General features: G+C 40.8%; 1 protein-coding gene across 14 annotated transcripts in view; it reads right to left on the bottom strand.

Annotated features, from left to right (window-relative positions):
* LOC143853186 (uncharacterized) overlaps positions 1-15184 on the bottom strand; it is an 86159-nt gene that overhangs the window by 30598 nt on the left and 40377 nt on the right. For 8 of the 14 annotated variants that reach the window (XR_013237050.1, XR_013237049.1, XR_013237046.1 and 5 more), the window contains 2 exons: positions 13000-15096; positions 12563-12912 (listed from right to left, as the gene is read on the bottom strand). Coding sequence is in view for 1 of the 14 variants with exons in the window: in XM_077362927.1 (XP_077219042.1) it covers positions 13465-14589 (1125 nt within the window). In the remaining 13 variants the exon portion in view is untranslated. Of the gene's footprint in view, positions 1-4394; positions 4642-12562; positions 15097-15184 lie in introns of those variants that run through there. The other 6 variants (XR_013237060.1, XR_013237058.1, XR_013237057.1 and 3 more) reach the window with 2 other exon arrangements.

The raw sequence follows: 15184 nt of genomic DNA on the forward strand, positions 1-15184 counted from the left end.
TTTTCCGACGATGGTGGGCGGCTGTTCGGGGGTCGGATTCTATTGAGGTGGTTCTCCACCTTTGGGGCATCGGAGGTGGCACGTGTCGTGCTTGCTACGCGAGCGGCGCTTGCTGCGGGATCGGTGCCTACTGAGGGACCGGTGCCTGCTGGGGGATCGGTGCCTGCTAGGGGACCGGTGCCTGCTGCGGGACCAGTGCCTGCTTCTCGGCACGTAGACATGGAGTTGGACTTCGTGCGGGCGTTCAATCGGCGCGGGGCTCTTAAGGTATTGATTTAAATGTCTCTCCTTGGCCAGTTTCTCTAACTGGAGTCTGAGGTGGAAACAGTGGTCGGTTTCGTGGCCGTGGTCCCCATGGAAATCACAGAACTTTCCGGTGGACCGCTTCTTCGAGTCTGTGGTCATTTTCCTGGGAGGGGTCAGAAGACCTTGATCTCTGATGGCGAACAAGAAATGGGAGAGGGGAACCTTCAAGGGGGCACTTCCCAGCCTTTCAAATATGGGGACGGGGTTCCGATTTGCTTCGGCCCGTGGCCTCATGGCCCCTCTGTCATCTTCCTTCCTTCTTTCCTCGGGGCTAGCTCGGCTCCGCTCTCTCGCGCACGCTTTTTTCCCCGTAGGAACTTGTTAGCTTTGGATTCAAGATCCTGCAGGTCCCGTGGCGGCTTGAGGGTGAGGTGTAGTTTGAGATTCGGGTCGATGGTAGCGTGTTTTAGTGCCGCGACCGCTATTTGGATGTCGATGTTGGAAAGTTGAGCCAGCTTGGCTTTGAATTTCAATATGGAGTCTCTCAAGGCCTCGTTTCTTCCCTGTTGGAGGGCTAAGAGGGCGTCCACTGGATCGTGGCGGAGGCGGTTGTTGGCGAACCTTGTGGTGAACTTCCTCCCAAATTCGTGGAAAGATGAGATGGAGTCTGGCTCCAGGCGCATGTACCAGTCGTTGGCGGTCTTTCTTAGCAAGGAGGCAAAGGCTTTGCACATAAATCCGTCCGACGCGCCTCAGAGCGCCATTACCCTCCTGAAAGTTTGGAGGAACTCAAGAGGGTCTGTGCTTCCATCGTAAAAACCGAATCGGGAGAGATCTATTCTTGCTTCCACAGGAGTTTTTAAGATCTCTGAGGTGAACGGGGATGCTGTCTCTCTTTCCCATTTGTCGAGGATGTCATGGGCGTAAGGTTTCTTCATTTCTCGTTTGACTTCTCGGATTTGTCTCTGTAAGTCGGCCAGTGAGTCTAGCCCGGGAAGCTGCGCCGATGTTGCTACTTCCTCTACCAGCGTTGGGGGCAATTCTTGGAATCTAGCCATCCGGGTAGGGGGGCGTGGCTCAGGGTAGCTAATCTCCTGTTATTTGGCCGGCGTCTCCCAACTGGGGGAGGTAAAGGGCTATTTGTCGAAGGGGAGGGCGTTCGCCGGATCGGCGCTCGCCTTCGCCGGGGATGATGTTCCTCTGGCGACTCCCCGTAGCCTTCGTCGTAAGCTTCCCTGCGATCATGTGTTGCCGGGGGCATCCCCGGGGCTGGAGGCTCTGGTGGTGGAGGCAATCGTTGGAGTAGCTCTTGGCGGAATTCGTTGAACATTTCCATGGTAGGGACCATTTGTGGTGTGCTGGAGGCGGGCCGATGCTAGCCCGAGAGCGGCGAGTTCGGCTCCTGAGAATTTGAGGCATGGGTTTGTGCATGCTGGGCCGGCTCCTGCTCACTACCCCTGTTTCCTGCTATTGGGCATGGTTTCTCATCGTCACGAGGCGTTCAAACTCAACGAGTCCCACAGATGGCGCCAATATGATGGCGTTGGAATCCGGGTCTGCGACCGCGTGGTGGGTAAAGAGCCGCCGCGGGGATCTGCGATCACAAACAGAGGGGTCAGGGAGGTCCGGAGTAGGTCCCAGACGACCACTTCGACACCCAAGTCAGATTCTGGACCAACAATATAAAGAACAGCAAGAAAAGGTTGAGGTGCAACCAGGTTTACCAAGGCCAAGACGCGGGTTCTTCTCTTGGTGCATGAGTGGACGGGTCGGAGGCATCGAGCGGGAAGAGGAAGAAAAGGAAAGTGAGGGAAAGGAATCCGGGCGTCCAGCACCTTTCTCCTTTCTCCCCGAGATTAATCTCCCTACTTCCTTTGTCGTCGCCTCGTTTTTCAGAGAGTTGCCCCTCCCTTTGGGTAGCCTTGAGAGGGATGGGATTTTTCTCTCCTCCCTACCTTTGTTTTTTTTCTCCCGTTTGATCTCACTTGCGAATCCTTTTTAAGAGGGGCCATGTAGACCCTTTCATCATTTCAGATAGAGACCTCCACTCGTAGGATTGGGCTGCCTCCCTGTTTTGACGGCGCGCGTGGCTTTGCCGTGTAATCCCGCCCATAAGCGTGATGATGAGATTTCAGCGGCGGGAGGGTGACACGCTGCAGAATTACGTGGTCTTGTCGCTCATTAACGCCCTACTTAATTATGATTAGATTCCATCGGTGCATGGGCGACACATGGTGAGATTCGAGGGTCGCGCCGTATTTATGTCCCATCAGTTTATTTCTTCCTAGATACTGCTACCCAACCAACTAATTTTATCTTTAATGGTGACGAACAGAAACTAGTTGAATGGCTCAAATATAACCCAGTCAACTCAGCAGCAAAACAAGAGATGACTTGGAATCCTATCAAAAATCTTTGATCCCGCAAGAGCACCATTAGGGCACGAATTTCAAGATCTAAAAAAAAACTCCAAATCCAAAACCTTCTGCTCTCATACCAATGTTATTTTTCCGAATCCAAAAAAGCGTACCTCAATTCATGTGCAGCGGATGATATTATCATTGGATTTGGAATTATCACATCCCAAACCTGCTGAAAGTGAAGTACCGACCAATTTTGATCCAACCCCTGTTCAACTGTGAGTCCGATGGTGCTCTCTTCCAATCTCTAAATTCCAGAGATTGTACGTTTTAAACCGTTGCCAGGGAGTGGGATCTCATGGCTTTTACAGGCCTCACTAAAACCCAAAACCTAGGGTTAGGTCTCCCTGGTTAATTCCCAATTTGTGAGGGGCAAATTGGTCATCCCATCACCAATACATAATTACCAATATAACCATCATCAATCGGTAATTAAACAAAGCCAAAATGTGCACACCCTGATATAGTTTCTCGGTCAATCATACTTATTAAACCTCCCACTTTGAATCGAGTGTGAATATGGGATTTTTCCATTTTTCCAATTCCTCCGTATATTTCCGGGTTGCCTCAATTCAAAGTGTTTCTCGACTTGATCAGCCAAATTGTAAATCGTTTTTGTAAATTCCCGAGACATAATTATTTCAAAAAAATAAATATTTAATAATATAATAATTATTGAAAAAATTAAGTTGCTAATTTTTCATCAAATACATTCCGATAAAAATTCCAATTTGGCTCAATCTATCGTCAAGTACCATCAGGGTAATTATATTCAGTTATCGTGTATCTGTTGAGGCCTCTAAACACACTCAAATTGAATATAATTAAATATAACTTAACCGGGAATTCCATAGCTAATTCCTCAACTTCGATTGGCACATTGCAATGAGTCCCAGCATGGGCATTCGTCACTTTGTCCCGTGTAGTGTCCTATGTCCCATACCAAAGAGTTCACCACAAAGGCTTCTCTAGTTAAGTATGCTGCATATACAATATCGTAATATAGCGCACGTAATTCGAATGTATTCCAGAAAAACGTACATTAGCCCAATTCAGTCGAATTACTTTCCGATCCCTCGCACATGTGTATATTTCCACATGTTGTGTGAATACTTTCTAGTGTGAGACACACCAACGCACGATCCACGTGTTTCCTCAAACACATAGGGCCACCAGTCCTCAGGAGCTGATCTTTTCAGACAAACCCTAGCGGAACATTCCATGTACGTGTTCAGGGCTTAATTCCATCGGCAGGTCCCATGGTCCTATCACCACTGCCCGATGTATTCCGTGTCTTGTCCCAGCACTAACTAGGTCAGTACGCATTCCTGACACCCCACTCACCTTGGAAATATAGGTCCAAACCGGTTAAGGGGATTTTCCAAGATTCCAGGTTGAAATTAGATTAGTGGCAATGAAATGGTCTTGCAAGGCCATACAAAATCCCAACAACATTATCGTTATTTTCAGGGGTGTTTTAATCCTTTCATTACAGATAGTTTTGTTGGTTCAACCAAAATTTCACCTTCCTGTGTGTGGAGTAAATGGTGTAGATAAGGGAAATAAATGATTTTTTTCACCTTGATCAGTCTAAGCCATTCAGCTGGTGCCAAATATTATTATTTGGACTAAAAATCCAAAACGAACAGGGCATTGGATTTATCCAAAGTGACTTCTTTGGATTATGATTGAGTGATATTCCATGGAAAAACTTTCAAGGAATAGTACCTGATTAACTATCTGCTTTTGCTGCTGGCAATGTAGATGAATGATCTGAGAATGGCACTGCAAGAAAAATGAAACAAAAAACACAAAGGAAAAAAAGAGCAGCAGCAAGCAACAAAGAAAGAGTATAAGAAAAGGCCAGAAAACTTAGAAGCTCTCGTACTTTCTATTTCCAAAGGCAGGAAATCGCATGCATCATGGGGAAGAGAAAGCCCTCAGTCAAAGCAAGAGAAAGGTCTCTCATTAAAACCTGATGGAGAGAGATGTCATCATTGATTTTTTTTGTGGAGTAATCACATAGTATGCTCACTTCCCACAATATGAGTTTTTTTAATATATACAAAAAAAGGATGCCACGTTGGATCATATGCTAGATATGAAAAAAAGAATCAATCCTAGAATCGATTATATATCAGTTTCCAAATCTATTAAAAGACTGCTAAATCTCTCTCCTAACAAATAGAATCAAACAAACAATCTTTACATAACAGCCTCCAAATCTGGGCAATTGTTGCTAAATATGGGAGATTGTTAGAGTAAAAAAAAATGGATCAATTACCAAAGGGGGACAGAAATTAGGCAGAATTATCAACTGGACCCAGGCTTTTCAGAAATTACGAATGGGGGACAAAATATGTACGGATGGAAAATTGTGGTCCAAAATGCCCTTTTCCTAATGACGACTTTCCTTTTTACTTTTTTACTCTTCCCTCTTCCCTCTTCCCTCTTCCCTCTTCTTTATTGTTTCCATTTTTTTACTTTGGGGGTTTTAACCTACCGGTCATCTCCTTCACTTGCAGCCACCATTAGAGGCGGAAAAAGTCGACGAACACGTGAGTATTTTTTTCCCATTTTCTCTATCTCGGTTTTATTTTTCATTTTTTTTAGGGTTTTGCAATGCTTTTGTTTTGTCAATATCTGTTTTATCTTGTTTAGGGTTTTGCATTTTGTTCCTCTCTAATGATTTCTGGTGGATTACCCTATTTTGAGAGTTGAAAACCCGATTTTAGGTGGATACCCTATTTTGAGGTTTTGTTTTGAGAGTTGGAAACCCTCTTTAGATATTTTGTAAGCCCCATTTAGATACTTGAAAACCCCTCTTTTATAGACCTTAAAACCTTTGACAACCCCCTTCTAGAGATTTGAAAACCCCTCTCTTATAGACTTTAGAAGCTTTGAAAACCCTCTCCTAGAGAGTTGAAAATCCTATTTTGAGGTTTTATTTTGAGACTTGAAAACCCCTCTTTAAATATTTGGTAAGCCCCATTTAGAGACTTGAAAACCCCTCTTTAAATATTTGGTAAGCCTCATCTAGAGACTTGAAAACCCCTCTTTTATAGACCTTAAAACCTTTGATAACCCCCTTCTAGAGATTTGAAAACCCCTCCTAGAGTTGAAAAGCTTTGAAAACCCCCTCCTAGAGAGTTGAAAACCCGATTTCAGGTGGAAAACCCTATTTTGAGGTTTTGTTTTGAGACTTGAAAACCCCTCTTTAAATATTTGGTAAGCCCCATTTAGAGACTTGAAAACCCCTCTTTAGATATTTGGTAAGCCCCATTCAGAGACTTGGAAACCCTGTTTAGAGACTTGAAAACCCTGAGTTAGAAACCCTATTTCAGGTGGATAACTATATTTTGAGGTTTTGTTTTGAGACTTGAAAACCCCTCTTTAGTCAGCTAGTAAATAGAGCCTTTATATGGATTTAGGTTGGTTCTAAGGTGTAGAACTGATAGGTTGGAGCTGTAACGAACATACTCGAATGTATAAATAAGACACTAGTAAAAAAAAATGTGAAAACTAGTATAAAAAAAAGGTGCGTGTGTGCCTTTCCCTACTATGATTTGAATGTATTTAAAAATGAGGTGTGAAATGAAAATATATATAGAGACTAAAGCTAGATTACGATGGATGTTAAAAAAAAAAGAAGAAATTTCAGTTTGTATTAGAAGGGGTTTGAAACAGGACACTAGCTTCCAGAAGCAATTTTGGAAAATGATGACTATGAAAGTGATTGAATGATCTTTGATGTGAAAATTGATTTTCATATTTTGTGAGAGTGTTTTTTATCCTAAATTGTAATGTTTATTTTCGGATCTTTTATTTCAGTTATTTGAATGGTCTACGTGTTCATTTTGCTTATTTGTATGAAGATTTCCTCTCAAGGTTGGTTAGAGTTAAATACTTTAGTTGTCTCCTCATGATGTTTGGTGTTAGGATTGTCTAACTTATAGAGGAATATGTGAGTTGCTATTAATTTTAAAAAGAAAAAGAAAAAAGGGGTTCAAAGAACTTCATGTATACTCTTGCTATTGTGTATATCTTAGCTAGCTTTCTTATTCTTTCTAGCATAATTTTCTAAGTCTCTTAAAGTTGGCATTATTCCTAATTGTGCTCTGCCAATTATATAATTCTTGTTCTACTTTGGGAAATGATTCCATCACTTAAATCTTGTTATATGTATAGTTTTTTTAGTTATTTGGTTAATAGGAAATGGCATCAACCCAATCTTTGTTCTATCTCTTGTGAATAATGGTATTATCACACTCGTGTTTTAGTGTTTACACTGTTAAGGCTTGCCTTTTTCTTATAATTTGGTTGTGAACTATGGTAGCATTTTATAGAGTATTTTAACCACTAGGAAATGATGCTTTCTAATCCGGTTATGACTGAGGTTTTTGTCCTCAAACCAATTCCTTCTTCTCTTCCTCTTGTTCCCAACTAGAGGTTTCACCAATAGATTGCATGAAGCTAGCTCTGAGATGGTCAAACAAAGACAATAGGCAAAGGAGAAGACCAAAAAACTCAATCCTAACCCTCGCTACTCCATCTCTAGCCAACCAGTTTGCCTCTCTAGATATTGGAGAACACTATTTTGGAAATCACGTATGAGACGGATGTATCCTTTGTGCACATTTGAATAAGCGCAAATGAAGTGGCAGACCTTAATGCAATGGAGGTTTTATATGTGGGTCAAGACACTCCACTATAGAACTGTTTTGTGATTTTCAAGGGTGCTACAAATTTAATTCTCTTGTCTTGAGCATCTTGGTCTTTTTCTGTGAATAAAATTAACAGCCATTCAAATATTTCTCTTGTACTGCCTTGGCTAGTTGAATCCATATCGTCCTTGATGTTGTATACTTCATTACCACGAAATTACTATATCTTGCTCACACACCTTGAAAAAAAAAGGAGTAAGAATAAGAAAGGAAAGAAAGTTATATTGAGGCAGTGGTCATAAATGGCTTCAATCTGCCATTACGTTATATATGAAAAAGAGCCAACCTCTCCAGCACTTGCAAGCATAGAAGAGAAAGAATAGTGAATACATGTCATATCAAAAGCAATAGCCCCCGATACAACTTAATCATGATATGATTATTTTTGAAATGCAAACCTCTTAAAAAATAGGTTTTTTTTAAATTCAAAATTTCTAATTGTGTTCATTCTTGTCATCACATGGTAGTTGATAACCTTGTCTTCTTTCCTCTCTTGCCTTTGATTTAAAATAATGAGTTTTGATAACCTTATTATGTAGTTGATAACCTTGTTTGTTTTTTCACAGATCTATATATTGTGTCTGTTTTGATAAATGGCAAAGGTGACAGAAAAAGGGGGGAGCAAGGCTAAGATTCAAAGGGGGAAGATTCTTAAGAGGAGGGGCAAAATGCAAAAGGGGAAGGGGAAGGGGAAGGGAAATTTTGAAGGGAGAAAGCAACATGTAAGTGTATTTCATATTTATGTTTTCAATATATTCAGTTTTCATATGCCATTTAATGTTTTGATGATGTTAATTGATTTGCAGGCTCCTTATGTCCCTGCAAGATGTTCGCCTTCATGTTTCAAGAGTGCATTGGCTAAGATGGGGTTGCAGCAACCCCATTACGAGGCACTAGAGAAGACCCCGCTCAAACATCTGATCCACCTTGAAGAAATTGTGATGCACAAGCCCCTTATCAGAGCACTACATGATAAGTGGGATCCTGCCACTAAATCATTCAGATTAGGCTGTATTTCAGTTCCTTTTAAGGCCAACAATGTAGCGTTGGCGTTAGGCCTACCAGTCAGAGGGGAGGCAATAAATGTGAACAGGGTTATATCAACTAACAAGAGAAACCCTCCTCCTCTTGTTGATGGCTGGCCATTTCGTAAAGCAAATGTTGTAGCATCTGTTATTCTACAGGAAATCAAGGCAATAGTTGGGAGAATCGAGGAAGAGTACATAAACAAAACCGTAACATATGTACTTTTACACCTATTTGCCACTGTCCTATTTACTCAGAGTGCCCATCGAGTCGATCAGTTGTTCTGGCCCTTTGTGGATGATTTAAAAATATTGGTAACTACAACTGGAGCCAAGCTGTTTATGATTGGTTGATAGGATATCTTAACAAAGTCAGCTTGCATGGCGGCACATATCTTCGAGGGTGCTCGTTGGCAATGCATGTATGATGGATTCAACCCATTAAAATTTAAACTTTGTAATTTTTGCGATGATTAAGAAACTTTCTCTTGTCTATGCAGGTGTGGTTATATGAGCATACGAACTTATGGGTTCCGAAGGATCCAAATGCTCGTCCTCGTATGCTAAAATGGGATTGGAAAGCAAAGGAGTCGAGTAACTATGCTCTTGTCGAGAGTAAAAAAATAGAGGAATCTCAGGTGAGACATAAAACTAGATACCCTATTATATCAATTGTAATTTCTTATTGGGGAATTAACTTATTCAATCATCAGGTGGTGGTCGCACTGACGCTAGGAGAGGAGGAAGTAGAATATATAAACGATTAGGTATCTCAATAGAGCATATCAATTTTTGTTATTGATTAATGTTTAAAAACTCATCATCGTTTGCTTTATTTGTATGGTAGGAACCCGCGGAAACGGCTTCAATAGAGGGCCAAGAAATATTAGGTCACTCCCCTACAACCTCAACATTGCCCAACCTTGATATGGATGAAGACATAGAGAGAGATGGGGATAGTCAGGATGAGGAGGGTGGAGAGGATGAAAGGAAGAGGAGATCGTGGATGAGGATAAGAAAGGCAAAGGAGGCACTTAGAAAAGAGAGGGAGGACTTTTAAAGGGAGAAGGAGAGATAGAGAAAAAGGTTAGAAAAAGTAAGAACACTTATTTTGGAAGAAGACGAAAAAGTTGAAGAAGTCGAAGAAGAAATAGGCGCAGAGCACTTCGAATGGTTTGAGGCAGTGGAGGAGAAAGACAAGGAAGAAGAGGACAAAGAGGAAGAGAAAAAGAAGGTAGAAGAGAAAAAAGAGGACGAGAGGAAAGAAACAACATGTACTGTTACCATTGACCAACAAAATGAAGTAGGGAGCATTGAGAGATGCGTGAAGATGGAGGAACGCAATAGGAAACCAAGCTACAATGTGATCAGCCCCTACATACCACTTTTACCCCAAAAGAGGAAGCTACTAAGGAAGAAGAAGAATGGGAAGAAAGAGGAGGTGAGAGAGGAGGACAAAGATGAGGAGAAAGTTAAGGAGATGGAGGAGAATAAACAAGAGAAGAAAGAGGAGGAAAAAGAAGAGAAAGAAGAGGAGGAGAATGGGAAGGATAGGAGGACTGAATTGATTAAAAAATTGTTAAAGAATGAGACAAGGCAAGTAGATGCTAAATGTATAACCTTGTTTTGCTTATAGTTGTGTCATTTTCTAACAATTATATCATTTTGTAGTCGTTGTATCATGAAGGAAGAAGGTATAACGATATTTGTTGACGACTTGGTATGCCTGTGGAGGCGCAGAAGATACCTCAGTAATAATGTAAGTGACTTTTGTTTAAGGGTGATTAAGAAAATATATGCAAGTCAATAACGATAGGAATAATCTTCTCTTGAACTTTTTTTTATTGAAGGTATTGGATGTATACAGAAAGTTTCTTCAGAACTCCTACAAGGACAGATCAACAAGTCCTCATGGCAAAATTATATTTGTTCCTTCATTGGTACATGTGAGTAAATTTTTCTACGTTAAGAATGCTAGTTTTCCTTCATTGGTGGTTGAAGCATTTTTTTACAATCGAGGACTTTCCTTGAACAGGGAAATCTTATTTCTAGACTTCGTACCATGGATGAGACCACGGATGAGAAAACAAAGCTCAAATATTAGAACTTGCGAAAGGGATATTGAATGCTAAACTTATAGATATCCCGTGTGAAGAGATTAATATGGTCTTGATCCCATTATGTCAAAACAACCACTAGGTTCTGCTTGTGCTTGACATTGTTAAAAAATCCTTCTTCGAGTGCAACTCCTCAAAATAGCTTAAATTCGACGAACTAGCAAGGCATACGGTAATTACATTAACATTTTCAGTGATAGTATAAGATTCTTAGATATGTCAAACAGTTATATTTCATTTCTGATTTTATCTCCAGGTAGCCTTGATAAAAGAATATTTCAAGTCCCATGGTTGTGACATAGACCACTTTCCATATGCCCAAGTGGCAGACTTCCCACAACAAGATAATGGGTAAGGCAGCCTATAAACCTTTTAGATGTGAATGCTTTTATGTCATTCAGAGTTTAATCCTATTCCATTTACACTACCTATTGTTTTGTAGATTTGACTTTGGACTATTTGTGATCAAAGGGATCGAGCATATGTATAGTGGGGTCGCTTTCAATTTTGGTCCAGATGACATTCCTCAGATGCGACTGGAACTATGTCAACGATTTATACGAGGAGAGTTTGGGAAATGTGAACTTCAATAGGAGAAATGTTGTGGACGGATGTGATTGTTGTGTTTGAGTTGTTGCGTTGTTCAAAACTTAAAATGATGTGTATGTGTTGTTCAGAACTTCAATAGGAGAAATGATGTGATTGTGTAAACAGGTTGTTGTTCAAAACAGGTTGTTGTTCAAAACAGGTTATTGTGTAAACAGGTTATTGTGTAAATGGGTTGTTCTGTAAACAGGTTGTATACTGTGTTGTTCAGAACTTCAATAGGAGAAATGATGTGATTGTGTAAACAGGTTGTTGTTCAAAACAGGTTATTGTGTAAACAGGTTGTTGTGTAAATGTGTTGTTCTGCAAACAGCTTGTTGAGTAAACAGGTTGTATACTTTGTTGTTCAGAACTTCAATAGGAGAAATGATGTGATTGTGTAAACAGGTTATTGTTCAAAACAGGTTATTGTGTAAACAGGTTGTTGTGTAAATGGGTTGTTCTGCAAACAGGTTGTTGAGTAAACAGGTTGTATACTGCGTTTCTAAGTTGGTAACCCTATTTTTAGACTCCAGAACACCGCTCACATTCACCAGACTTGATGGTCTCATTTCTAAGTTGGTAACCCTATTTTTATACTTGATCACCCCAAAATCGAGGATTTGAAAACCCCATGTGGATGGACCAGTAACTTCGGCCAACACGCATGGACTTGATGATCCCATTTTGATTTTGGTGACCCCATTTTTTATACCTGATGACCCCAAAACCAATGACTTGAAAACCCCATGTGGATGGGCCAGTAACTGTGCCCAACACATATGGACTTGATGATCCCATTTCGATTTTGGTGACCCCATTTTTTATACCTCATGACCCCAAAACCAATGACTTGAAAACCCCATGTGGATCGGCCAGTAACTTTTGGCCAACACACATGGACTTTATGATCCCATTTCAATTTTGGTGACCCCATTTTTGATACCCGATGACCCCAAAACTGATGACTTAAAAACCCCATGTGGATCGGCCAATAACTTTTGGCCAACACACAGGGACTTGATGATCCTATTTCGATTTTGGTGACCCCATTTTTGATACCCGATAACCCCAAAACCGATGACTTGAAAACCCCATGTGGATCGGCCAGTAACTTTGCCCAACACACATGGACTTGATGATCCCATTTCGATTTTGGTGACCCCATTTTTTATACCTGATGACCCCAAAACCCATGACTTGAAAACCCCATGTGGATCGGCCAGTAACTTTTGGCCAACACACATGGACTTGATGATCCCATTTCGATTTTGGTGACCCCATTTTTTATACCCGATGACCCCAAAACCGATGACTTCAAAACCCCCAGCTTCACATAACCCTTTTTTGTAGACTTGATAATCCTCTACCAGTAACTTGATAATCCTCCAATGGAATTACAATTCTACTCATGATGGAATAATAAAAGATATGGATCCAAAGAAATGGATGTTGTATTCATTCAATGTGCTTCATGTATGACATCCCAATTCATTTAGTACAAAAAAAATTAGAATGGTTAAGTACCCAGAAAAATATTTTTGTAGCCACCTTATCTGGTTAAGTACATCAAAAACATATCATTTAAAAGTAATCCACTTGTCTTCCAAAAAAAGAGACTGAAATCATCCATCGTATGCAACTAATCCAATTGTCTTCCAAAAAAATAGACTGAAGTCATCCATCATATACAACTAATCCACTTGAGTTTCAAAAAAGAGAGTGAAGCCATCGATGCATTGTCTCAGGAACACATCTTTACAAGAAGAAAGGAGGTTCACAAGGTACACCAAACCTAAAAAATACCAGCACCACAGTTAATTATTCTTGAAAAACATTTTTTTCTAGAAAAAGAATAATTCATATAATGTGTACCACGTACTTGTTGAAAATAGGTGCAAAAGGTCCAATGGCAGTTTCGTCAACAGGTTGTCTTACGATGGGAGGTTCTTTGCAACTTCTTTTGTTGTGACCAAGTTGTCCACATGTGGTGCAATTGTAATGTAATCCGCTTTGCAATTCACGATCTGTTCTTCTCGTACGCGGCCTTCCAGGTGGCCTCTTTGCACGTGGTGGTAATAGTGTCATTAAAGGTTCTGGAGGAACTTGCCATTGGGTCCGATCAAGTGTAGGGTGCAACACCTCATCGTATGTATCTCGATACCTCTGTACATGATACCATTCTTTGCAGTAATCGTAGATCAAAATCTGTGATGCCAATAGCTGCCATGGCATGTCCGCACAGTAGTCCAATCGTTTGGAAAGCATGACAGGTGCATGTTTGCAGGTGTAGGTTCACAGCATCAACATTTTCAAGGGACTTTACTTCATAATCATGAACACCTATTCAATAAGCTGTATATTGGCGGCTTTCTTCCCTTGCCAATGTCATATGTTCTTCTGCGTAATGGGTCAACTTTGTCTCCCAACCTTGACCCATTTCTTGACATTTCTGCAAGAAGTAAGAAGTCTTCCATCGAGTGTGTTCTACCAATGATGCAATCGGCAATTTTCTCGCATCCTTCAAGACAGCATTGAAACACTCTGACCTGTTGGTCGTCAATACATCATATCTATCCCCCTTAAAATAAAAACTAGCCCAATGTTCCTTGGGGATGTCACTTATCCACTTGTGTGCATTTTCATTCATTTCCTTAATCTTCTCCATTGTTTCTTTAAAAACACACTCTCTTAATGCCCGTGCAGCTCTCCAAAACAATTTCTTTAGTAAAAGATCTTCGAACACAGAATAGAAATTGGCGGCGAGGTGACGCATGCAATAACTATGATTTGCATTAGGTAATTCTATAGGTACTGCTTGCATCAACCCCTTCTGTCGATCAGAGCATATGGTGAATACGTTCGTCTCCGCTGACATTACGTTTTCTCTCACCAACCTAAGAAACCACCTCCAACTATCTTCGTTCTCGGTCTCGACAACTGCAAACGCTAATGGAAATAATCCGTTGTTACCGTCAACCCCGACTGCAATCAATAAGATTCCTAGATACTTTCCTCGTAGATGTGTACCATCGACCAAAACTATAGATTTGAGTGTTCGATTAAAGGAACGTATGCTGGGACCAGATGTCCAAAATAAGCGAACAAACCTATCATCTCCCCTTGGAGGTAAATCTCTTCCACGGAAAACACGCATATAGGAGCCAGAATTTCTTCTCATCATCTCAACTGAAAGTGCAGGCAATATGCAGTAAGAGTCCTCAACATTCCCACACTTAATTTCAAGGATGATGTTCATCGCAATGTACGCTTTTCGATAGCTTATAGTTATACCCCAATGCATCTTAATATATTCTCTTATGATCCTTGTCCCGATCTCTTCTGGGCGACCGAATAAGCATAAGCATGTCTTAGCAACCCAAGCTGATGTTACAAGAGGGTGATCATTGCCCCTTAGTTGAGTTGTGCAGGTATGGTCGGGAACAAACGTCTTCACTAACACATAAGTCATATGATTAATGTTAGATATACGCCATTTGCAACCTTCTTCTTTACATCGAACGGCATATTTTTATGGTGTTGACTTTGATTTCACAAACTTAAATCCTTGCCGAATTGCATACTCTCGAACTACCTGCTTGAACTGTTTCATATCTGCAAACATTGCCCCACACGTTAACTTCTCAAGCTCAACATTATCAGCATCTACCTCATGTTCCCAACAAACATATCATCTACTTCCATTTGTAGCCTATTGTCATGAGGGACACCAAGATTTCCATCATCAACATCATGATCATCATCAATGCCATCATGATGATCCTCGTCATCGTCACTATGATCATCATCATCATCATTCCTATCTTCTTCAAAATAACCACTCATGACACAAAAATCATCTTGAAATTCATTATTGAAGTGCATTTCCAAATCTCCATCACTTTGTCTGTCGTGGATATCTTCAGTGGCATGATCCGTCAAATGATGTGTAAATTCTTCATTTAGGACAATGCGAGACCTGCATAGTTCAACAATATATAATCAGGCTAGTAGATTGATTAATTTTGAATTTCAAATATTGAAGGGGGAAAACCATTGGTAAAGAA

Source organism: Tasmannia lanceolata, unplaced genomic scaffold (genome assembly GCF_043159265.1).
Source record: "Tasmannia lanceolata isolate RefF3 unplaced genomic scaffold, GAP_Taslan_0.1 ptg000003l, whole genome shotgun sequence".
Classification (NCBI taxonomy): Eukaryota; Viridiplantae; Streptophyta; class Magnoliopsida; order Canellales; family Winteraceae; genus Tasmannia; species Tasmannia lanceolata.